Source organism: Rousettus aegyptiacus, unplaced genomic scaffold (genome assembly GCF_014176215.1).
Source record: "Rousettus aegyptiacus isolate mRouAeg1 unplaced genomic scaffold, mRouAeg1.p scaffold_m13_p_4, whole genome shotgun sequence".
NCBI classification, from domain to species: Eukaryota; Metazoa; Chordata; class Mammalia; order Chiroptera; family Pteropodidae; genus Rousettus; species Rousettus aegyptiacus.
Window position 1 is genome coordinate 50,841,099 of NW_023416307.1, and position 17,128 is coordinate 50,858,226.

Genomic DNA, 17,128 nt, shown 5'->3' on the forward strand with positions numbered 1-17,128 from the left:
CTCTATAACAGTAGTTCTGAGGATCAAATGACCCATGTATGAAAGTGTTTTACTGCCTATAAAACCCTAAACAAATATTAGACATTTTAGTTACTAGCTGTCTACTGTAATCTAGGACCCATTTAGTCCTAAGAGTTGTGTCTTGCTAAAAAGAATTTTTATTAATCCTATAGTTCTTCAGGCATTCAGTACAAATTAGATGCTGTGATGCTTTTAATTCTTAGATGTAATTTTCAAACTACCTTTGTATAACATAAAAGCAACACACAGTCTTCCTTAATTTTTTAAAGATCACAAATGTTTAACGTACTTCAATACGTAAATGTTTCCAGCTCTTCTAGCAAACTGCGTTGTTGTGATAACATTTTCATTTTATATGATGACACACATTTTTCAGTAGCAATCTATAGTTACCTATGCTTTTTTCCTGAAATAATTTTAAGCAGATTTATATTACAGACTAAATATATGTATTTATGATGATGTGACAGTAAAACAAAATTCAAGAAAGACTAAGCCACTGGTAAGAAAAATCCTACCTCTCTAACCTCAGTAATAGAATTAATTCAGTACAAGCCTGAACTTGTGAAAGCAATGACCATCCTCTATTATGTTTGTATTCTTAGCACCTAGATCACTGCCTGGCTTTCAGTAAATGTTTGGTGAACTAAACTCAAATGAAGCAGATTTAGTGACTTGTTATAACAGGAAATGTTCTTTTAAGAGTGTATTCTTCACAGAATGATAATTTTGATTTAATACTGTATACCAACCAGGCTTTGTGCAAGTCCTTAGCTTTTGTTTCTCAGTCTTTATAGCAACTCTATGAGGTAGCCGTTGTTAACCTTTTTTATTTTTTTTGTAACTTAGAATTTAAATGAGTCATATAGCTAGTAAATGGTGGAACAAAGCTGTCAGTTTAGACAGTTTAGATCTGTTAAACTCTATGAAAAAAAGAACAACTGTGTTTGAAACTCCTCATTGTACTGTACTGATTCACAGTTCGTATTCCTCCTACAGAGAAGCCACTTACATATTTGAACCTGTGTTATACCTAGTAGTTTATTAGGGAAGCTGGACTTTCTAACAGGGCATAACTGGAGCCTGGCTAGCAGAGCTCTTCCTGGCCCCCTAAAGACTATATTTTTACATAGAGTGATCATTTGTTCTGGGTTTCATGTGACTAAGGGGTTTCCTGGGACATAAGACTTTCAGTGCTGAAACCAGGAAAATCCTGAGCAAATTCAGAGAGCTGGTAAACTTGTATGTCTCACTTTAATCTTAGCAGTTTAATTTCTGATTGAGAGCGAACATGTGCAGAAGCTAAAGGTAACCAAATAAAGAAGATAAAATGATAGCTTAATGCAAATATTGTATTGATTCTCTTTATGTTGCCCATTTGAAAAATTCCACAGCAAAATTAGGTTTATTTTGATTGGCCACTTGATGGAAAATACAATATTGGAAATTACAATATATAAAACAGTATCTGAAATATGTTACTTGAAAAACTCACATAATATTAAAAAGTATTTTTCAGTAAATCTTTAATACACATATTTCTTGTAGCAACTGCAGAAAAACATTTTTAAGTGCAGCTTAAGTATATATTTCATTGGAAAGCTTTTAAAATTAGTCACCTTGGCCTGACTTGGCTGTGATAAAACACACATGGGACCTTTCCTTAAGAAATGCTAACAATTGGGAGATCTAGATGAAGGGCAAATGATATTGTATTACTCTCTCAATTCTTATATAGATATGAATTTTCCCACAATAAAAAGTTGGGGGAAATTAACTTCTTTTAGAAAAGTAATTTTAGAATTATACTGAGAGGCTTTTTGGGGGGGAGGTGGTGCTAAAAGAGCTTTGTGGAGGAAGGGAGGAAAATGAGGAAGATAGCTTTAAAGTACCTATATTTTGGATCTTTATAATTAGAGTGTATTTAGCACTAGGCAAATAGTTCTGTATGTTACCACATACAAAATAAGATCTTTATCAATAAAATAATTGACAAGTTATTAAAACTGTCTTATATTCATATAAGGCTGTTCGTTTCCCTTTTTTTTTTTTTTTTTAGTTGACATAAAGCTTTCACCTTATATGGAAGTCATATGATTAAAAATGGTAACCTTATTTTACAAAGATTAAGTGACTTCTTTGAGCTAATGGTTGGTAAGTGGTAAACTGATACCTTATTTGTGAAATCCAAGTGCATTACTCTTTCTCTGTACTTTAAATTCTAATTCATTGTGACAGCGTGACATAATAACTTTTTAAAAGTTATGTACGTGAATTATGTATAAGAATATATGGAATACAAAATTCAACATTAGAACACTATTTTAAATTTGTACCATTTAAAGTTGTTTTTCAACCAACAAGCTTATTAAATAAAATGCTAATAGACCATTCTTAAAAGTATATTTTTTCATATTTTAGATTTCTAATTAAGCTAACTTTTAAACAAGTATGTTTAAGAACAGGCAAAAATTAAAGCTATAAAACTTTTAGAAGAAAATAGAGAGTATCTTTGTGACTTGGGATAAGGCGATTTCTGAGGACACAAATGGAATAACTAAAAAAAGAAATGAAGTTAGATTTCATCAAAGTTAAAAAAAAAAAGCATCTATCATGATAAAAAAAATATTAAGAAAATAGACTATAGACTGGGAGAAAACATTCACAAAATATATGACAAGAACTTGTATCTAGACTATCTAAAGAATGAATACCTGCAACTTAATGTTAAAAATACTTGAGTAAATATTTCACAAAGAAAGATATATCAATGACCAATAAACACAAAAAAGTATTCAACATCATTAATCATCATGGAAATGCAAATTAAGTCACAATGAGCTATCACTACCCACCCATTAGACTGACTAAAATTAAGACTGACAGTGCCAAATGTTAGTGAGAATATGGAGCAATCAGTGCTGTCGTACATTGCTTATAAAAATGTAAAAATGGAACATCTACCAGACTGGTTTGGCAGATTTTTAAAAACAGCTTTATTGAAGTATAATTTAAAAATAATAAAATTTATCCATTTTAAGTGTGCAGTTTAGTGAGTTTTGGTAAATGGATATAGTCATGAAACTAGCAACATAATCATTATTGTTTCTATTTCACTTATACCCATTTATATCGTTAAGTCCTTTCCTTCTACTATCAGTCCAGGCAGCCAGTGTTCTTTCTGTCAATATAGTTTTGCATTTTCTAGAATTTCATATAAATAAAATCAAACATTATGTAACATTTTGTGTCTGGCTTTTAATTAGCAAAATATTTTGAAGATTATGTTGCATTTTAAAATGGGCAAAAGATTTAAACACTTTACGAAAGAAGGTAAACAAATGACCAATAAGCATACAAAAAGATATTCCATGTCACTGGTTATGAGAGAAATACAAAGTAAAACCACAGTGAGATAATTTTTTTAAGTTAAACCTATACTTACTATATAATTCATCCATTTTACTCACAGTATTAACGTCAAGTTTTTCACTGACATGATGCTGAGTAAAAAATGATTACATTTTTATGAGTTCTAGAATAAGTAAAACTAATCGTATTACTTTTCTATTGCTGCTGCCATAACAAGTTACCAAAAACTTAGAGGCTTAAACAACAAAAATTTATTATCTTATAGTTCTGTAGGTCAGAAGTCTATATCTTGGTCTCATCAAGATGCTGGGAGAACTGCATTCTTTTCTATAGGTTCTCTGTAGGAAGCATTTCCTTGCCTTTTGCAGTTTATAATGGCTGTCTGCACATTCCTTGGCTCTTGGTCTCCTTCCTCCATCTTCAAGCCAGCATTGCATCACACTGACATCCTCTTCTGCCTCCCTCTGCAACTTTTGAGGTCTCTTGTGAGCCCATTGAGTCCATTCAGATAGTTCAAGATACTTTTCCTATTTTAAGATCAGCTGATTAGCAACCTTATTTCTATCTGCAACCCTAATTCTCCTTTGTCGTGTAAAGTGACATATTTACAGGTTCTAGGATTAAGGCCTTAGACATATTCAGGGACCATTATTCTGGCTTCTATACTAATGTAACATGAAAAAATTCCAAATGGTGGTTGCCTCTTAGGAGCACACAGTGGTGTGATGAGGAAAATTGCTTGGGAAGGGATGTGTGGGAATTTTCTTGCAAAGTAGAAATGTGCTATATCATGATAAAGGTTTATGTTACAAAGATGTATTTATTTGTCAAAGTTACACAGCTTAGGTGTGTGCGTTTCAATGTATGTACATTTTACCTTAAAATAGAGTACTGCTAAAAATAAAAACAGTTGAAGGGGGCATTGGAAATGGAAGGACTAGATGAAACAAGAATGGCAAAATGCAGATACTTTTGACACTGTTAATGAGTACCTAGGAGCTTATTATATTATTTTCGTTTACTCTATTTTAATTCGGAATTTTTCATATCAAAAATCAAAAGAATGCTCATTTAGTTAAATAGTTAAATCTCTAAATGCTATGAAAATATTTATTAATAAAATTGCATCTGATTTATTTCAAATGTTAATTTTTAGAATATCAAACTTTGCAGTAGCAACTAAAGTCTCTTTTTGGCAGCCATGAAGAACTGTACTCAGGTCGCCCTTATGGAGCCCTTGATTCAGGTTTCAATAGTGTGGACAGTGGTGATAAGAGATGGTCAGGGAATGAAGTAAGTGTTTCTTCTGTTCTGTATGTTGTAACTTCTAATTAATGGGAAACTATAAAATGAGGAAAATGGAAAGCCACTTAATTGGATTTGATTTCTCATTACATAAAATACAAAAAAGCCAAGGGAGAGATAAAAATCCCACATACTTGTACCATCCAAAAATGGTATTATGTTTCTTTACCATCTTTTTACCACATGTGTTTTACATGTTTCTTACCTCATTTTCTTATATAAATAGTTTTATATTCTGGAAAGCCAAGTAGGAACTGAGCGAGTTACAGCTGAAGCCTGAAATTTGAAGAGCTGAGTAATCTTGGGCAAAAGTGATAAAAGCGGTGCTAGAAGATGAGAAAATAGAACTACAGACTGATGAGTAATGAATGAGATGGAAACCTTACTGAAGAATATCCACATGCTCAAAATAAATGACTCTTTTTTTAAAGTTAATTATATCATTTTTCTTTTATTAGTATTCTATTTTCATTTTAAAATTAGTTATTTTAGCTATAAATTGGGTTAAATGATTAAATAAATTTTTCTTAGGAAAACCTACCATTTATAACATTGTTTCATTGGGAGTTCAAAGTAAATTAATTTTAGACAACAACCTTTTGTAATTTGAAATTTATATGTTTAGGTATGTGTGTACATAATTTTGGCTGTATCCATACAGATATATATATGTAGATACTTTAAATTCATGTACATATGTATGTTTATAGAGTTATGTATACCTGCTTCTTCTTTTTTTGTGGTCAACTGTCCATAACATAAAATCTACCATTTTAACCATTTTTAAGTATATTTCCACGGCATTAAGTACATTCACATTGTTGAAAACCTGTTACCACTGTGTATCTCCAGAACTTTTTCACTGTTTCTTCTTAAATATAAATTTTAATGAGTTTATATTATATCCATGTTTTAAATACTCCGTAGTCTAAAATTTGAAATGATGTTGTTTAATGTTTCTGCTATTTTTTTTTTTTTAAGCCTACAGATGAATTTTCAGATCTGCCTCTTCGAGTAGCAGAAATTACTAAAGAACAAAGACTACGGAGAGAAAACCAGTATCAAGAGAATCGCAGTAATTTAGTAGTAACAAATGGTGGAGGTAAACATAATTTTTAATAATTACTTACCTCAAGGCATTTTGAGAAGAAAAAATTCCTCAAATGATTTTCTTTCATCTATAAACTGCTACAAAATATCTACAGTGCTGAACTCTAGAAAACAATTTTCTAAATAGAAAATCTTTGTTCTAGTAGTTATGGACAACAGTTTACAGTATCTGTTTTATCTCCAAGTTCACCTTCCTTCTACCTTTTCTCTTTTCTTTTGAGTTGATTGTGTTAGGTTTTCTGCCTCCCCACGTCTTCAAAGAGATATGATTAAACCTAAAACCTAAAACATGGGGAGAAAACCTGAAAGAAGATATACCTTTCGGTGTTTAAAAATTATTCTTACTCTCTTTATCTCACAAATTCAGACTGTCTTATTTAAAACAGCAAGAACTATTCAAAGGAAAAGAAAAAAGAAAATTAGAGGTCTGTATTCCAATAATTGCCATCAATTACTGTATTCTTTAGTAAATTATGACCAATTTGGGGGGAGCTTATTTTTGTTGGTGGCCGTGGAATAAATAATAAAGGCTTACATAATTTAAACTTCTCATTCCTTCCACTTTCAGAATAGAAAATGTTAGGGGAAGGAAAGAATGCAATTTAATGTCTTTTATTGGCTATCTAATTTGAATGTTTTTTTCTGGGGCATTCGTGTGTGTGGTGGACAGTGGAACACGATCTGGATCAGATTGACTACATTGACAGCTGTACTGCAGAGGAAGACGAGGACGAGATCAGACGGCCCAAGGGCCTGGATTCAAACAGCCTCAGTTCACAGTTTATGGCATATATTGAACAACGGCGAATCACTCATGAGGTAGTACATACGTTTAAGCCTAAATAGGTTGCTAATCCCAATATAAATAGTTCATGATAGTATAAATTTCTGTCATATCAGTGATTCGTTGGTTTAGGCCTGATTATTTGTTTTACTGTGTTCAGTTCCAATTCATTACCACATTTTTCAGATTTAGTTTTAAAAATCAGACAGTAGGCTCACATAGGGTTTAGGTTTATTTTTCAAATAAAGACAGAATCTAGAATCTCAAAAAAGGAATTGAAGGAGTCCTATGGGTATCCCATGCATCGGAAGAAAATGCCAAGGAATATGATGCTTTTCATTCTTGTTCTTAGTGCTTTTTCATTGTTATTACCTGGTAAGTCAAAGTTTAATCAGTAATTAAGAATTGAACAAAACTTATGACTTTTGGAGCAATATACAGACTTAATCATGAAATTTTTATAATGAGCTTAATTATGTTGGAACTTTTATGCCTCATAAAACAAATGAGCATTCAGTCCACTGCAGAATCTCTGTCAGTTAGTTCCCCAAGGGTCCCAAGTAGAAATAGCATTTGACGTATCTAGTCAGCATAATAAAATGGCTCAACTTCAGTATGTATGATTGTTAATGTTTGGAGTTGGTCCCAGGCTCAGAGCAGGAGTTTTTGAGAAGAATGGCGACATAGAAAATAATCATTTCAAGTGGGACATGTTATGGAGTGATATTACCATTTCTTTAAAAAACCCTTTGGTTTTCCTATCTGAAGGCTTTTAATACAGTAATTTTTGTTGGTGTTCAGAAGACACTCTTGTATTTAAAGTTGAGTAAAGTAATATAAATCAAAGTCCTGCAGCCCAGAGGTAGCAGTGTACCAAGTGATTAGTGAAGCCACTTGTGGTTCAGGCTATAAACATCCTTGTTAGAGCAACAGCTTTGCAATAAAGTTAAAATTAACAGTGCACATCTTAACGGGAATCCTTTTTCTTTCCTTGTAATCTTTCTCCTTGATCATCTTATGGTGAAATAGGCTGTATAAATGAGGTATTTCTACTAAAATGAAAATACCTATTATACTATTAGTAAAAAAATAATATCATTTCTTTAGTCCATTGTATTGGTTAGTTTATAATAATATGTTTTTTAATTCCTACAACCTATTATGTGTTATAGTCTTTATGTCATTAGGCTCTTTATGACTTCTCTGTCATCAGGTTTTCTGAAATTTGGCATGTATAAAAGATGATAAAGTCGTGGTATTTTCGATGGTTTAATAATCAGTGAAGAAATATTTTTTTATAGTCTTGAATACTGTCTGAAATGGGTTGTTAAAAACTAATCTACTTGAGATTTTAAACACTGCTGCTATTTACTTTTATTATAGTGCTTCTCACATATATAGAAGTATTAAAATAGGGTATGACTTATATTTATGGAATATGACATATTTATTTTAAAAATTAAACCAATGTCACATTGATTTTGGCATGAAAATTTTATGTACCTTTTGCAGTAATTTTAAATAATTGTAGTGTTATAAAACCAGGGTGATAAGTCACTGACATTAACATACTAGGAGATATATTTGTTAATTTTAAAAAGCCACATTCACTGAAATTGGAATAATCGTTCTCTCATCAGGATTCTAGAATTGAATCTCATTTTATATGATCCTCATGCCCAGAATTTAAGAGAGTCAGCTTTAGTCCTTTAGAGTAACTCACCAAAGAAGATTTATAGTTATATGTGATATACTTATTTCTTAGATATATAGTTTTACATTTGATTTTTGGATATTCTTTTTGGATAAGCAGTTTTCTTTCCATTCAAGAATACCCATTTTGATGATGATTTTTGGGTTGAAATAAGATTGTATTGTTTCTATAGATTCTCATTTGACATAATACATACTGTGATAACCTGTGAGCTTCTACCTTTTATTTCATTTTTCAGTATGTAGTACATATTACTCAAGTCAGTTTAATTTTCCTCAGTAATGTTTTTTTAAATGATCTTTACCCTTTAGTTTTAAAATAAATTAAGTTGCCAATATTTCTTTTTTAATGTCATTTTACCATTAAAAAAAATTACTTTTTGTGTTGTCTTAATATTCCACCAACATCCCCAGGACTGTATATATGACCAACATAAGTAATAATTTGTGACGATGAAGAAATGAAATCTGCCCAGTGAACTCCCTATTACCAACAAAAGTCAGGGTATGTAGGGTAGGTAGGAATTTCTGTTCTAGATGAAAGTTTGTTGCTAGATGACCTCTAAGAACCTTTCCAGCTTGAATATCTTATCATTGAGTAAATATTACTATGTGGTAACTATAATTTATATAATACAGTGAGAAGGAAATTTACTTTTTTGAAAATAACAGGCTTGGATTATGAATAGTTTTGTGTTTACCACAGCAGTAAAAAACCCTATAGTACTTTGAACATAAAAACTCACATTTGAAGATTTTGTTAAAATGTTTTTTAGTGTAATATACATATCCCTAAATGCCAAGTTCAATGTGAACTGTGTAATCACAGTGTTCTGGATAAGCATGTTAAATTGATTTATTTCTGCTTTTTTGCATAGGGTTCACCAATTAAGCCAGTACCCATGAGGGAGTTTCAAAAAGCAGAAGATGTGAGAAGATATTCACATCAAAACAGGTTTGAACGACCAAGTCTACTTAACTTGTTTTTGTCTTAAAACTTAATAATAAGAGAATGAAATGATTTTGGTTTTGTGCAGATCTGTGTATAATAAAGATATTTACATACTGTGTGTTTTCAGTGCTATGTTTTTAGAGCTGAATGATAATGTGCCTTTGTGCTCATGTAATAGCAAAACAAGTAAAGCTGATTTATTGATTCCAAATTCAGATCACCTAAACCACTACTTGTACAGTTATTTAAATTAAAGATACTTAATAGCAATGAGATTTTTTATGATGATATGTCTGGATTTATGCATAAAGAGAGCTAAATGAATTTCAGGAGTCCTGAAATATTTTATACTTGAACTTTTGACTATAACAGAAAGACAGAAACAGCAATATGTATTCTCATTCCTATCTCAATTGCTATGACCTTTTCGCTATACTTAGTGCTGCATAGACTATATCTAAAATTAGGTTGACCGTTTAGAGTACTGCTTCTTATTCTTGAATTCCAAAAAGTTTCCTGTCATAATTGTATCACAATAGTTGAAAAATACTCAGCCTTTGGTTCTTTGCTTCCTCTCTGTTTTTATGAAGTCTTAAGTAGTAGACTTCAAATGCCTGTTCTCAAACAACAGTAAATTTGCTGTGTAGAAAGTGTCATACATAGTTTTTTACTTATACTTGACAAGTTATTATATTTGCTTAGGGGACTGAGATATAGATGGATCAAATAAATGGGTAGAATAATTAAAGAAACTCATAACTTGACCTTTTATAGTCTTATCAGTTAATTCACAGGACCTAGTTAAATTTCATATCTTTGAAATTTATCTCCAAATGGCTTTTTAGTTCCCATGCCTACTTAGACTGAGGTTTCGATTTCATGCAGGGATTTCCTATTACATTCCCCTACTTTGGGTAGACCTAGGCTTTCTTTATCTCTGTACCCCTTACTTCCTACATCCATTGTAAGTAAAGCTCAAGATTGCTGAGATTTAGTAGGAACCCTCAAGGTGAAAGCCAGCTTTTTTGCTCAGTTGTCTTAGGTATTAATTTTCTAATACTTCTGTAACAAATTACCACAAATTTAGCAGCCTAAAACATGCTTTTATTATGTCACAGTTCTGTTGGGTAGAGGTCTAGACAAGCTTGCCTGACTTCTTATCTGGAGACCCTGGGGGAGAATCCCTTTCCAGGTTTTATACAGGTTGTTGGCAAAATTTAGTTCCACATAGTCATAGACTGAAGTCTCCATTACCTTGTTGGATTTTAACTAGGAGTCATTTTCAGCTTCTAGAGCCTGCCCACATTACTTATTTCATGGCTCCCTCCATTTCCAGCCAGGAGTCGAGAGCCAAATTCTTCTCACATTTTGAGTCTCTGATTTCTGTTTCTTCTTCATCTCACAAACTCTCTTCCCTTCTTCTTTTAAAGGCTTGTGTGATTATATTAGGCCCACCTGGGTAATCTCTCCAATTTAAGGTCAACCAATTTGTAATCTTAATTTCATCTGCAAGTCCTTTTGACATGCATTCATTGGAGTAACACCATGGATAGAGATCATAAGGGCTAAAAGTCTGCCTATCGAACTTTAATGCAGAGTTCCTGTTTTTCTTTTTAGAATCTGTGGATTCTTTATTTTCATGGCACTTCATCAGTGCATTTTAAAAGATGATGTTATTCAGCATTTTAGTTGTTTCCATCAGAGTCATTTAGAGTATCTAATCTGCCACAGTGCAAGAAACCGAAGCCATGATTACAGTTGTCTCTCAGTAGCCATAGAGGATTGGTTCCAGGACCACTGTGGATACTAAAATATACAAATCTTAGTCAGCTCTCTATATCCCCAGGTTCCAAGTATTTGGATTCAACCAATTGAAATGTTGATTGAAGCCTCAGATACAGAGCCCTTGGATGCAGAGCCCTTGGATATGGAGGGTCTATTGTACTTTTAATTGGGTATTTCAAATCACTAGACCTTAATATAGTCTTTGGATAAGGATTTTATACTTTATTCCAATAACCAGTTAAGATCTAAAAGAAATACATATAATTGACGCTTAAACAACACAGGGTTGAACTTCATGGGTCCACTTATATGAACTTTTTTTCAATAAATGCCAGTACTATTTTTGTTCCGCAGTTGGGAGTCCATGGATGCATTGATTTACACCCTTTTATGTAGGTGACTTGAGCATCTATAGATTTCAGTATCCACAGGAAGCCTGGAACCAGTCTTCCGAGAATACCGAAGGACGACTAAGTTTTTGAGGAACTTATACTCAAAAGTTATACTTGGATTTTTGACTGTGTGCAGGGTTGGTCAGTGCCCTTAACCCTCACATTATTCAAGGGTTGACTGTGCTTCATTTATTTAGTTATATATTTGCTAAATATCTTCTCTATGCCAGCTACTTTTTCTAGGTATTGTGAAATAGCTGTGAATGTCAAAGTTCCCCTGTCCTCCTAGAGCCTACATTCAAATGGAATCATGAATTAGAACCTAGAAAAAAATCGCCTCAAAATGACTGGCAGCTGTCTGTAACCAAGACTTGTTTGTAACCTGAATAATAGGTTAACCAAAAAAATCTTAGTCCTCCAGTTGCAAAGACTCAAAGGAATTGAGTTAGTTTAACAGATTGTTAATTGCCCATTAATCATTGCTAAAAAGAAATTGCTTCTTTTTTTCTACCAATTAAAAGGTTTTGCTTGAAAAGCATATTGTTAAAACATACTGTCAAATCAGGACATGTAAATCCACTTGAGATATGTTTATCTAGTCCTTTCTATTTTTTGGTCTACTTCATCTACACATGGACAATAAAAGCTATAGGAAATGTTAACAGTTAAATTAGCAATTTTGGGACAGAGTTGCAGTTAATGCCTCTTACTCTATGTAATCATTAGAATGTGTTTTTTATTTTTCCTTTTTAGTTTATATTATCTTCATTTTATAAATGAGGAGAATAAGCCTTAGAGAAGTTAAATAACTTTCCTAGTTCACTGAATTGGGCCAAACCATGGAGAGACTGGTCTCGGTTTGTGAGGATGTATATGAATGGTGGTAGATTATTCCCAAAGCAATTATTAGGCAGTGCAAAGCATGTACATAGCTAAGCGTGTTTCCCGTTACCTCTGTTATTTTCTGAGGGATGAGCCTCTAGGACATGAGTCTAAGCGACCTGGGCAAATCAAGATGTTCACTAGTCAGAAGAGTAAGGAATTATGGGCTAACTGCCTGTTTATACCAAGCAGCTATGTCAGCTATTCAGAAACAACATCAACTCCCATATTCTACAATACTCTGGTGCTAAGCAAGTTCCTTCATCCAGGTATAATGTCCAGGCTCCAAGCCTTGAAGTTCTTACTTTACCAGCACTGGGGGAATCTTCCCTTATTTGAGCCTGTGCTTTCAGATGTAGGAGTTTTTCATTTATATCCACAGTCAGTTACTATTAAGTGACAGGCCTCGGATTCAAACTCAGTCATGACTAATTATAAAGTCCGTGTTTTTAACCACTGTACCATGTTCCTTCTCACAGACTAGCACATGGTTCTGGACTCACTCATTTCTCATTCTTTATTGGTTATATCCCAGTTAAAAATCTTACCCTAATTACCCATTCTCTTCCACGTTGAAAACTTGACTAAAGATGCACTGATTAGGGGTGTTAAAGGTTGGCAAAAATTAATAAAAAGTTAAGGAAGGTTTTCCCCAGCTTTAATATTATTTTAAACTTTTTCAAGGAAGTTATTAAGTAATTTATTCTGTTCTTTAAAAAAAATTATAAACATAATTTATTCTGTCAATAACTTATTTTTTTAGTGTCTACAAATTCCCCCACCCCCCTTTAATTTCCCTTTCCCCTTCACTTTCACCCCTGACCTATGGCTGTTGCCGCTTCCCCTTAAGAAGTGGATCTCTGAAGGTGAGGTGTCCCTTCCCACACACTTGGGGCCTGTACCCGGGGCCTAGCACACCTGGGGCCTGGCATCCCCAGCACACTCAGGGGACCTATTGCACCCGGGGTCTGGTGAACCCAGGACCTTCTGTGTTCAGGCATGCTAACCCCTACACTACGGAGCCACCCTAGGATATTTTTTAAAAAGAATTTTCAGAATACTTCAAAGATTTAGAGCTAATATTAGAAAAAAACTTGGAAAGAAAAAGAATAGTACTGTAACTTTTTTGCTTCCTTACATATTTTTAAAATTCAGGGAAGTGTAAGGTAGATCAGCATGTCTCAACAGGGAATAGCACAGGAGATATTTGAACATATGTTTATGTGTTGTAGAAATTGGTTGTCAAAGTGATAATAGGTGTTACTGGCCGGCATTAAGGCTAAGCTATCAATAATGTGTAGGACAGTTTTGTAAAACAAAAATATTATCTGAAATGTCAGTGATACTTCCATTAAGTAACCTATTCATAGATGATAAGGTCATGCAAAATGACACCAAGGAGTGAGAAAGCTATAATGGGCCAACATTACCACCTGATGATTAAATTAGAGGGTAACTGTCAGTTCTCAAATGTCTTCTTCACTACCACTTTCTTCTCATATGCCGTGCTTCCCTCTTTACCTCCATCTTTAACTTTCCACAACTTAGTTTTTACCATCTCAGGTAAATTTTTTTGTATGTACCCAAATGCTTTTAAATCTCTGTGCTCTTCCCTTTCTCCTTGCTAGATTCTGTTGCTGTAAAGTAGGGAAATGTGGTTTAGTAGAAAGCACTAAATACAAGTCAGGTACCTTGAATTCTAATCCAGGCTCTGCCAATAAATTGCTATCATTAACTTCTGTGAGTCAAAGTTTTTTTCATGGTTAGTAGTTAAGCATGCAGACTACTACAGAATCAGATAAGGATTCAGATCTTAACTCTGTAACTTACTTCGTCACCTGGGAGAAGTTACTTAACTTCTATGCCCCAATTTCTCACTCCGTAGTTCTTGCTACATAAGATCATAAGGTTATTATGAGGAATAATTGAGAAATATTGTGTTTACTTAACAGAGCTGCAGGAATGTTAGTTTCTATGTGCCTTTGAAAAAATATTGTCCAAAAAGTGGCACAAGTCATTGTCAATAAATGCAAAAGAAGTATTGATTACAAACATACATCAAGAAAAAAAAGTCCCAATTTTAAAGAAAAGTGAGATTCTTAAAAAGACCTTTTCTAAGAAGATCTCCATAGGTTGGGATTTTTGGAAAAGGCATTTAAAGATTTAATATATAACTGAAGAGATCTTGTTAGAGAAAAGATTTCATAGTATATTAATTGGGATGAATGTCCTGAATTCCAAGTTGAAGAATATTATTTTTAGAAAGTAATAAGAAACTATGTGAACTTCAGAGGATTTGTTTTTGTTTCCCTGATAACACACTGATTTAATGCATAGTCGTAGTTTTAAATTTTCAGGTCCTAAATGTCAGTGCTCTAATACTGTTAGTTTCAAAGACACAAATGAGTAACAGAGACTTGAAATTCTAAATCCAGATCAGGAAAAAGATAAATACCAAACTGTAAGAATTAATACTAATAAAATTGAGAAGCAAATTTTACTATTTTTTTAAACCATCAAATTAGGTTTCATTTTTTTAAAAAATAAAAATCAACAGAATCTTTACATTTGTTATTAAAATTGTTTCATAAGTTGAGGAGTAAGAGTGTTTTACAAGTACAGTTACTGGGTTCTGCAATATTCCAGATTTCTGTTGATAAAATGGCTTTGTGTATAAAATGATCTCTGTTTACATGTATCTTGTTTCAGTCATTGTAGTAAAGAAAATAATAGTTATTTGTGGTATAAAGAAATGATAGTGTTTGAAAAGTGGTCTCAACTATATTATCAGCACTGGCTGACACAGACAGTTGTTAGCTATCTATAGCTTGATCAGTGATGTCATGTGAAACATGAGTTGGAGGCATCAGGTATTCGTGTAACTTAATTTAATGACCTGGTCTCAAGTTTACAAAATGCATTTAGTCTTTCAGTGCTGATTAGATAGTTGCCTATTGATTAATAGAAAGCTATTGACATTAACAATGAAGTTTCACTTGTCTTTTATATATCTATATCTGTCTGTCTTATCAGAGAGTTTTCTTTTTTTCTTTTTTGGGTCAGGGTTCCAGTCGAGCCATCTTCTGTCTTGTCACTATCACCAAGTCATAATCAGGTAAAAAAATTTTCCGTTTTAGTTTTGATTTTTTTTTTACCTGTGATGGTTTTCTTCTTTTATAATACCTAAATTATCATTAATTGCCGGATAGCTGTAAACTTCACTCCATCTCTTTGATTATACAGTTACTATAACATGTGTACCTGATACTTCCTAACAGTAATTTTTGATACCAGACAAAAAATAAATCTTTACCCATATGATGGCTTTGTAGTACATATAAGAACACAGTACAAAGGTGAGAAAAGATTAGCAATGAGCAAACACATTTAAAGAAATGTTAGGTGGCTGCAAAGTGAAAGTTAGGTCAGCAGTAGTTCCCTAAACTGATAAGGAGTATTGATAAGTTGGATTTTTATCCCCACTTGCATTTGCAAACTAACTTTTGTTTCAGCTATCTCATACAGACTTGGAACTTCATCGGAGAAGAGAACAATTAGAGCGCACTCGGAGAGAGGCACAGCTTGCTGCCCTGCAGTATGAGGAGGAGAAAGTTAGGACTAAGCAGATTCAGAGAGATGCTGTCCTGGACTTTGTCAAGGTAAGTCCTTTGCATGCATTTAATGATATTCCTAAAGTTCCTTAGAAGTGCGTATTTGTTTTGCTGAGGCGGTCAGTTTTTATTGTCTTAATTAAAATGTTAACATTTTTTCCTTGTAAGAAATCTTAAGTAAATAATGTAACTGTTTCCTACTTGTGATTAGATTAATTGTCCTCATGTAGATAAACCTGAAAACAATTAGAAGTGATGATCTTGCTCTTAGGACAGTATTCTCTTCCTCTTAATTAGCAATCTATCATTAGATGTATCACTTTACTGTCCACCTGCCATTTTTTCAATCTCTGGTGCATTAGTAAAGTTAATAATATTATGAAAGTGAAAGTGTCAAATGTAAACTATTATCTGAACCTATCTCTGACTTCCTCACTCTGCAAAAATTTGTGTGGCTCACAGGTTTAATACTTCAGAGTCATCTTGTGATTCCTTTTTGTTCTCTCCACTCATACTCAGTTAACTGTCCCTGTTAATCTTTCTTTTTAAACATTTTACGGCCTGTTTTTTGTTTTGTTTTGCCTGTATTACTTAAGGCTTTTTGTTTCGAAATCACCTTGGATTTATTTCTTCATAATTATTTGTATTTTTGTTTATTTAATAGCCATCTTTCCCATTTATTTGTAAATTTCCTGAAGACAGAGACCACATCGGTCTTGTTTATTCACTGTTACATCCCTAGATCTTTAGCAAGTCCTAGCCTATAGTAAAGCTTAATAAATATTTGTTAAGTGAATGAAACACTCTTGTCCTCCAAACTCTTTCTAGCTTGTGTTTTATAACTATATCAAAGATCATCTTTTGTAAGTACCATTAAGTATCATACACATGATAAATTCTTTTTAAATTTTTTTAAATGTATAAGTCCTTGAGATCTCTGATGCCCAGAGAAGATAACAGTTTGCCCGAGGTTAAATACTCAGCTAGTATGGGCAGAGTAAGGATTCTAACCAAGACAGGCTGAACAGAAAATGGAAATAAGGCTAATGGAAAGTAGTTTATTAAAAAAAAAAGGCTGGTTTCAAACCCTACTCTATTATCACAATGCTATACTACTCTAAGTAATAGTAATAGCTAACACTTACTATTTCCTAAGTCCTCTTCTCTCCTTTTTACATAAATTGTAACTCATTTCACTTGC

General features: G+C 32.9%; 1 protein-coding gene across 12 annotated transcripts in view; it reads left to right on the top strand.

The window, feature by feature from the left end:
• Positions 1 to 17,128, top strand: part of LRCH3 (leucine rich repeats and calponin homology domain containing 3) — a 98,302-nt gene that overhangs the window by 51,896 nt on the left and 29,278 nt on the right. For all 12 annotated transcript variants that reach the window (XM_016135215.2, XM_016135211.2, XM_036219989.1 and 9 more), the window contains exons 7-12: positions 4,593 to 4,686; positions 5,680 to 5,800; positions 6,479 to 6,627; positions 9,184 to 9,260; positions 15,380 to 15,431; positions 15,829 to 15,975. In XM_016135215.2, the coding sequence (XP_015990701.2) occupies positions 4,593 to 4,686; positions 5,680 to 5,800; positions 6,479 to 6,627; positions 9,184 to 9,260; positions 15,380 to 15,431; positions 15,829 to 15,975 (640 nt within the window). The remainder of the gene's footprint in view (positions 1 to 4,592; positions 4,687 to 5,679; positions 5,801 to 6,478; positions 6,628 to 9,183; positions 9,261 to 15,379; positions 15,432 to 15,828; positions 15,976 to 17,128) is intronic.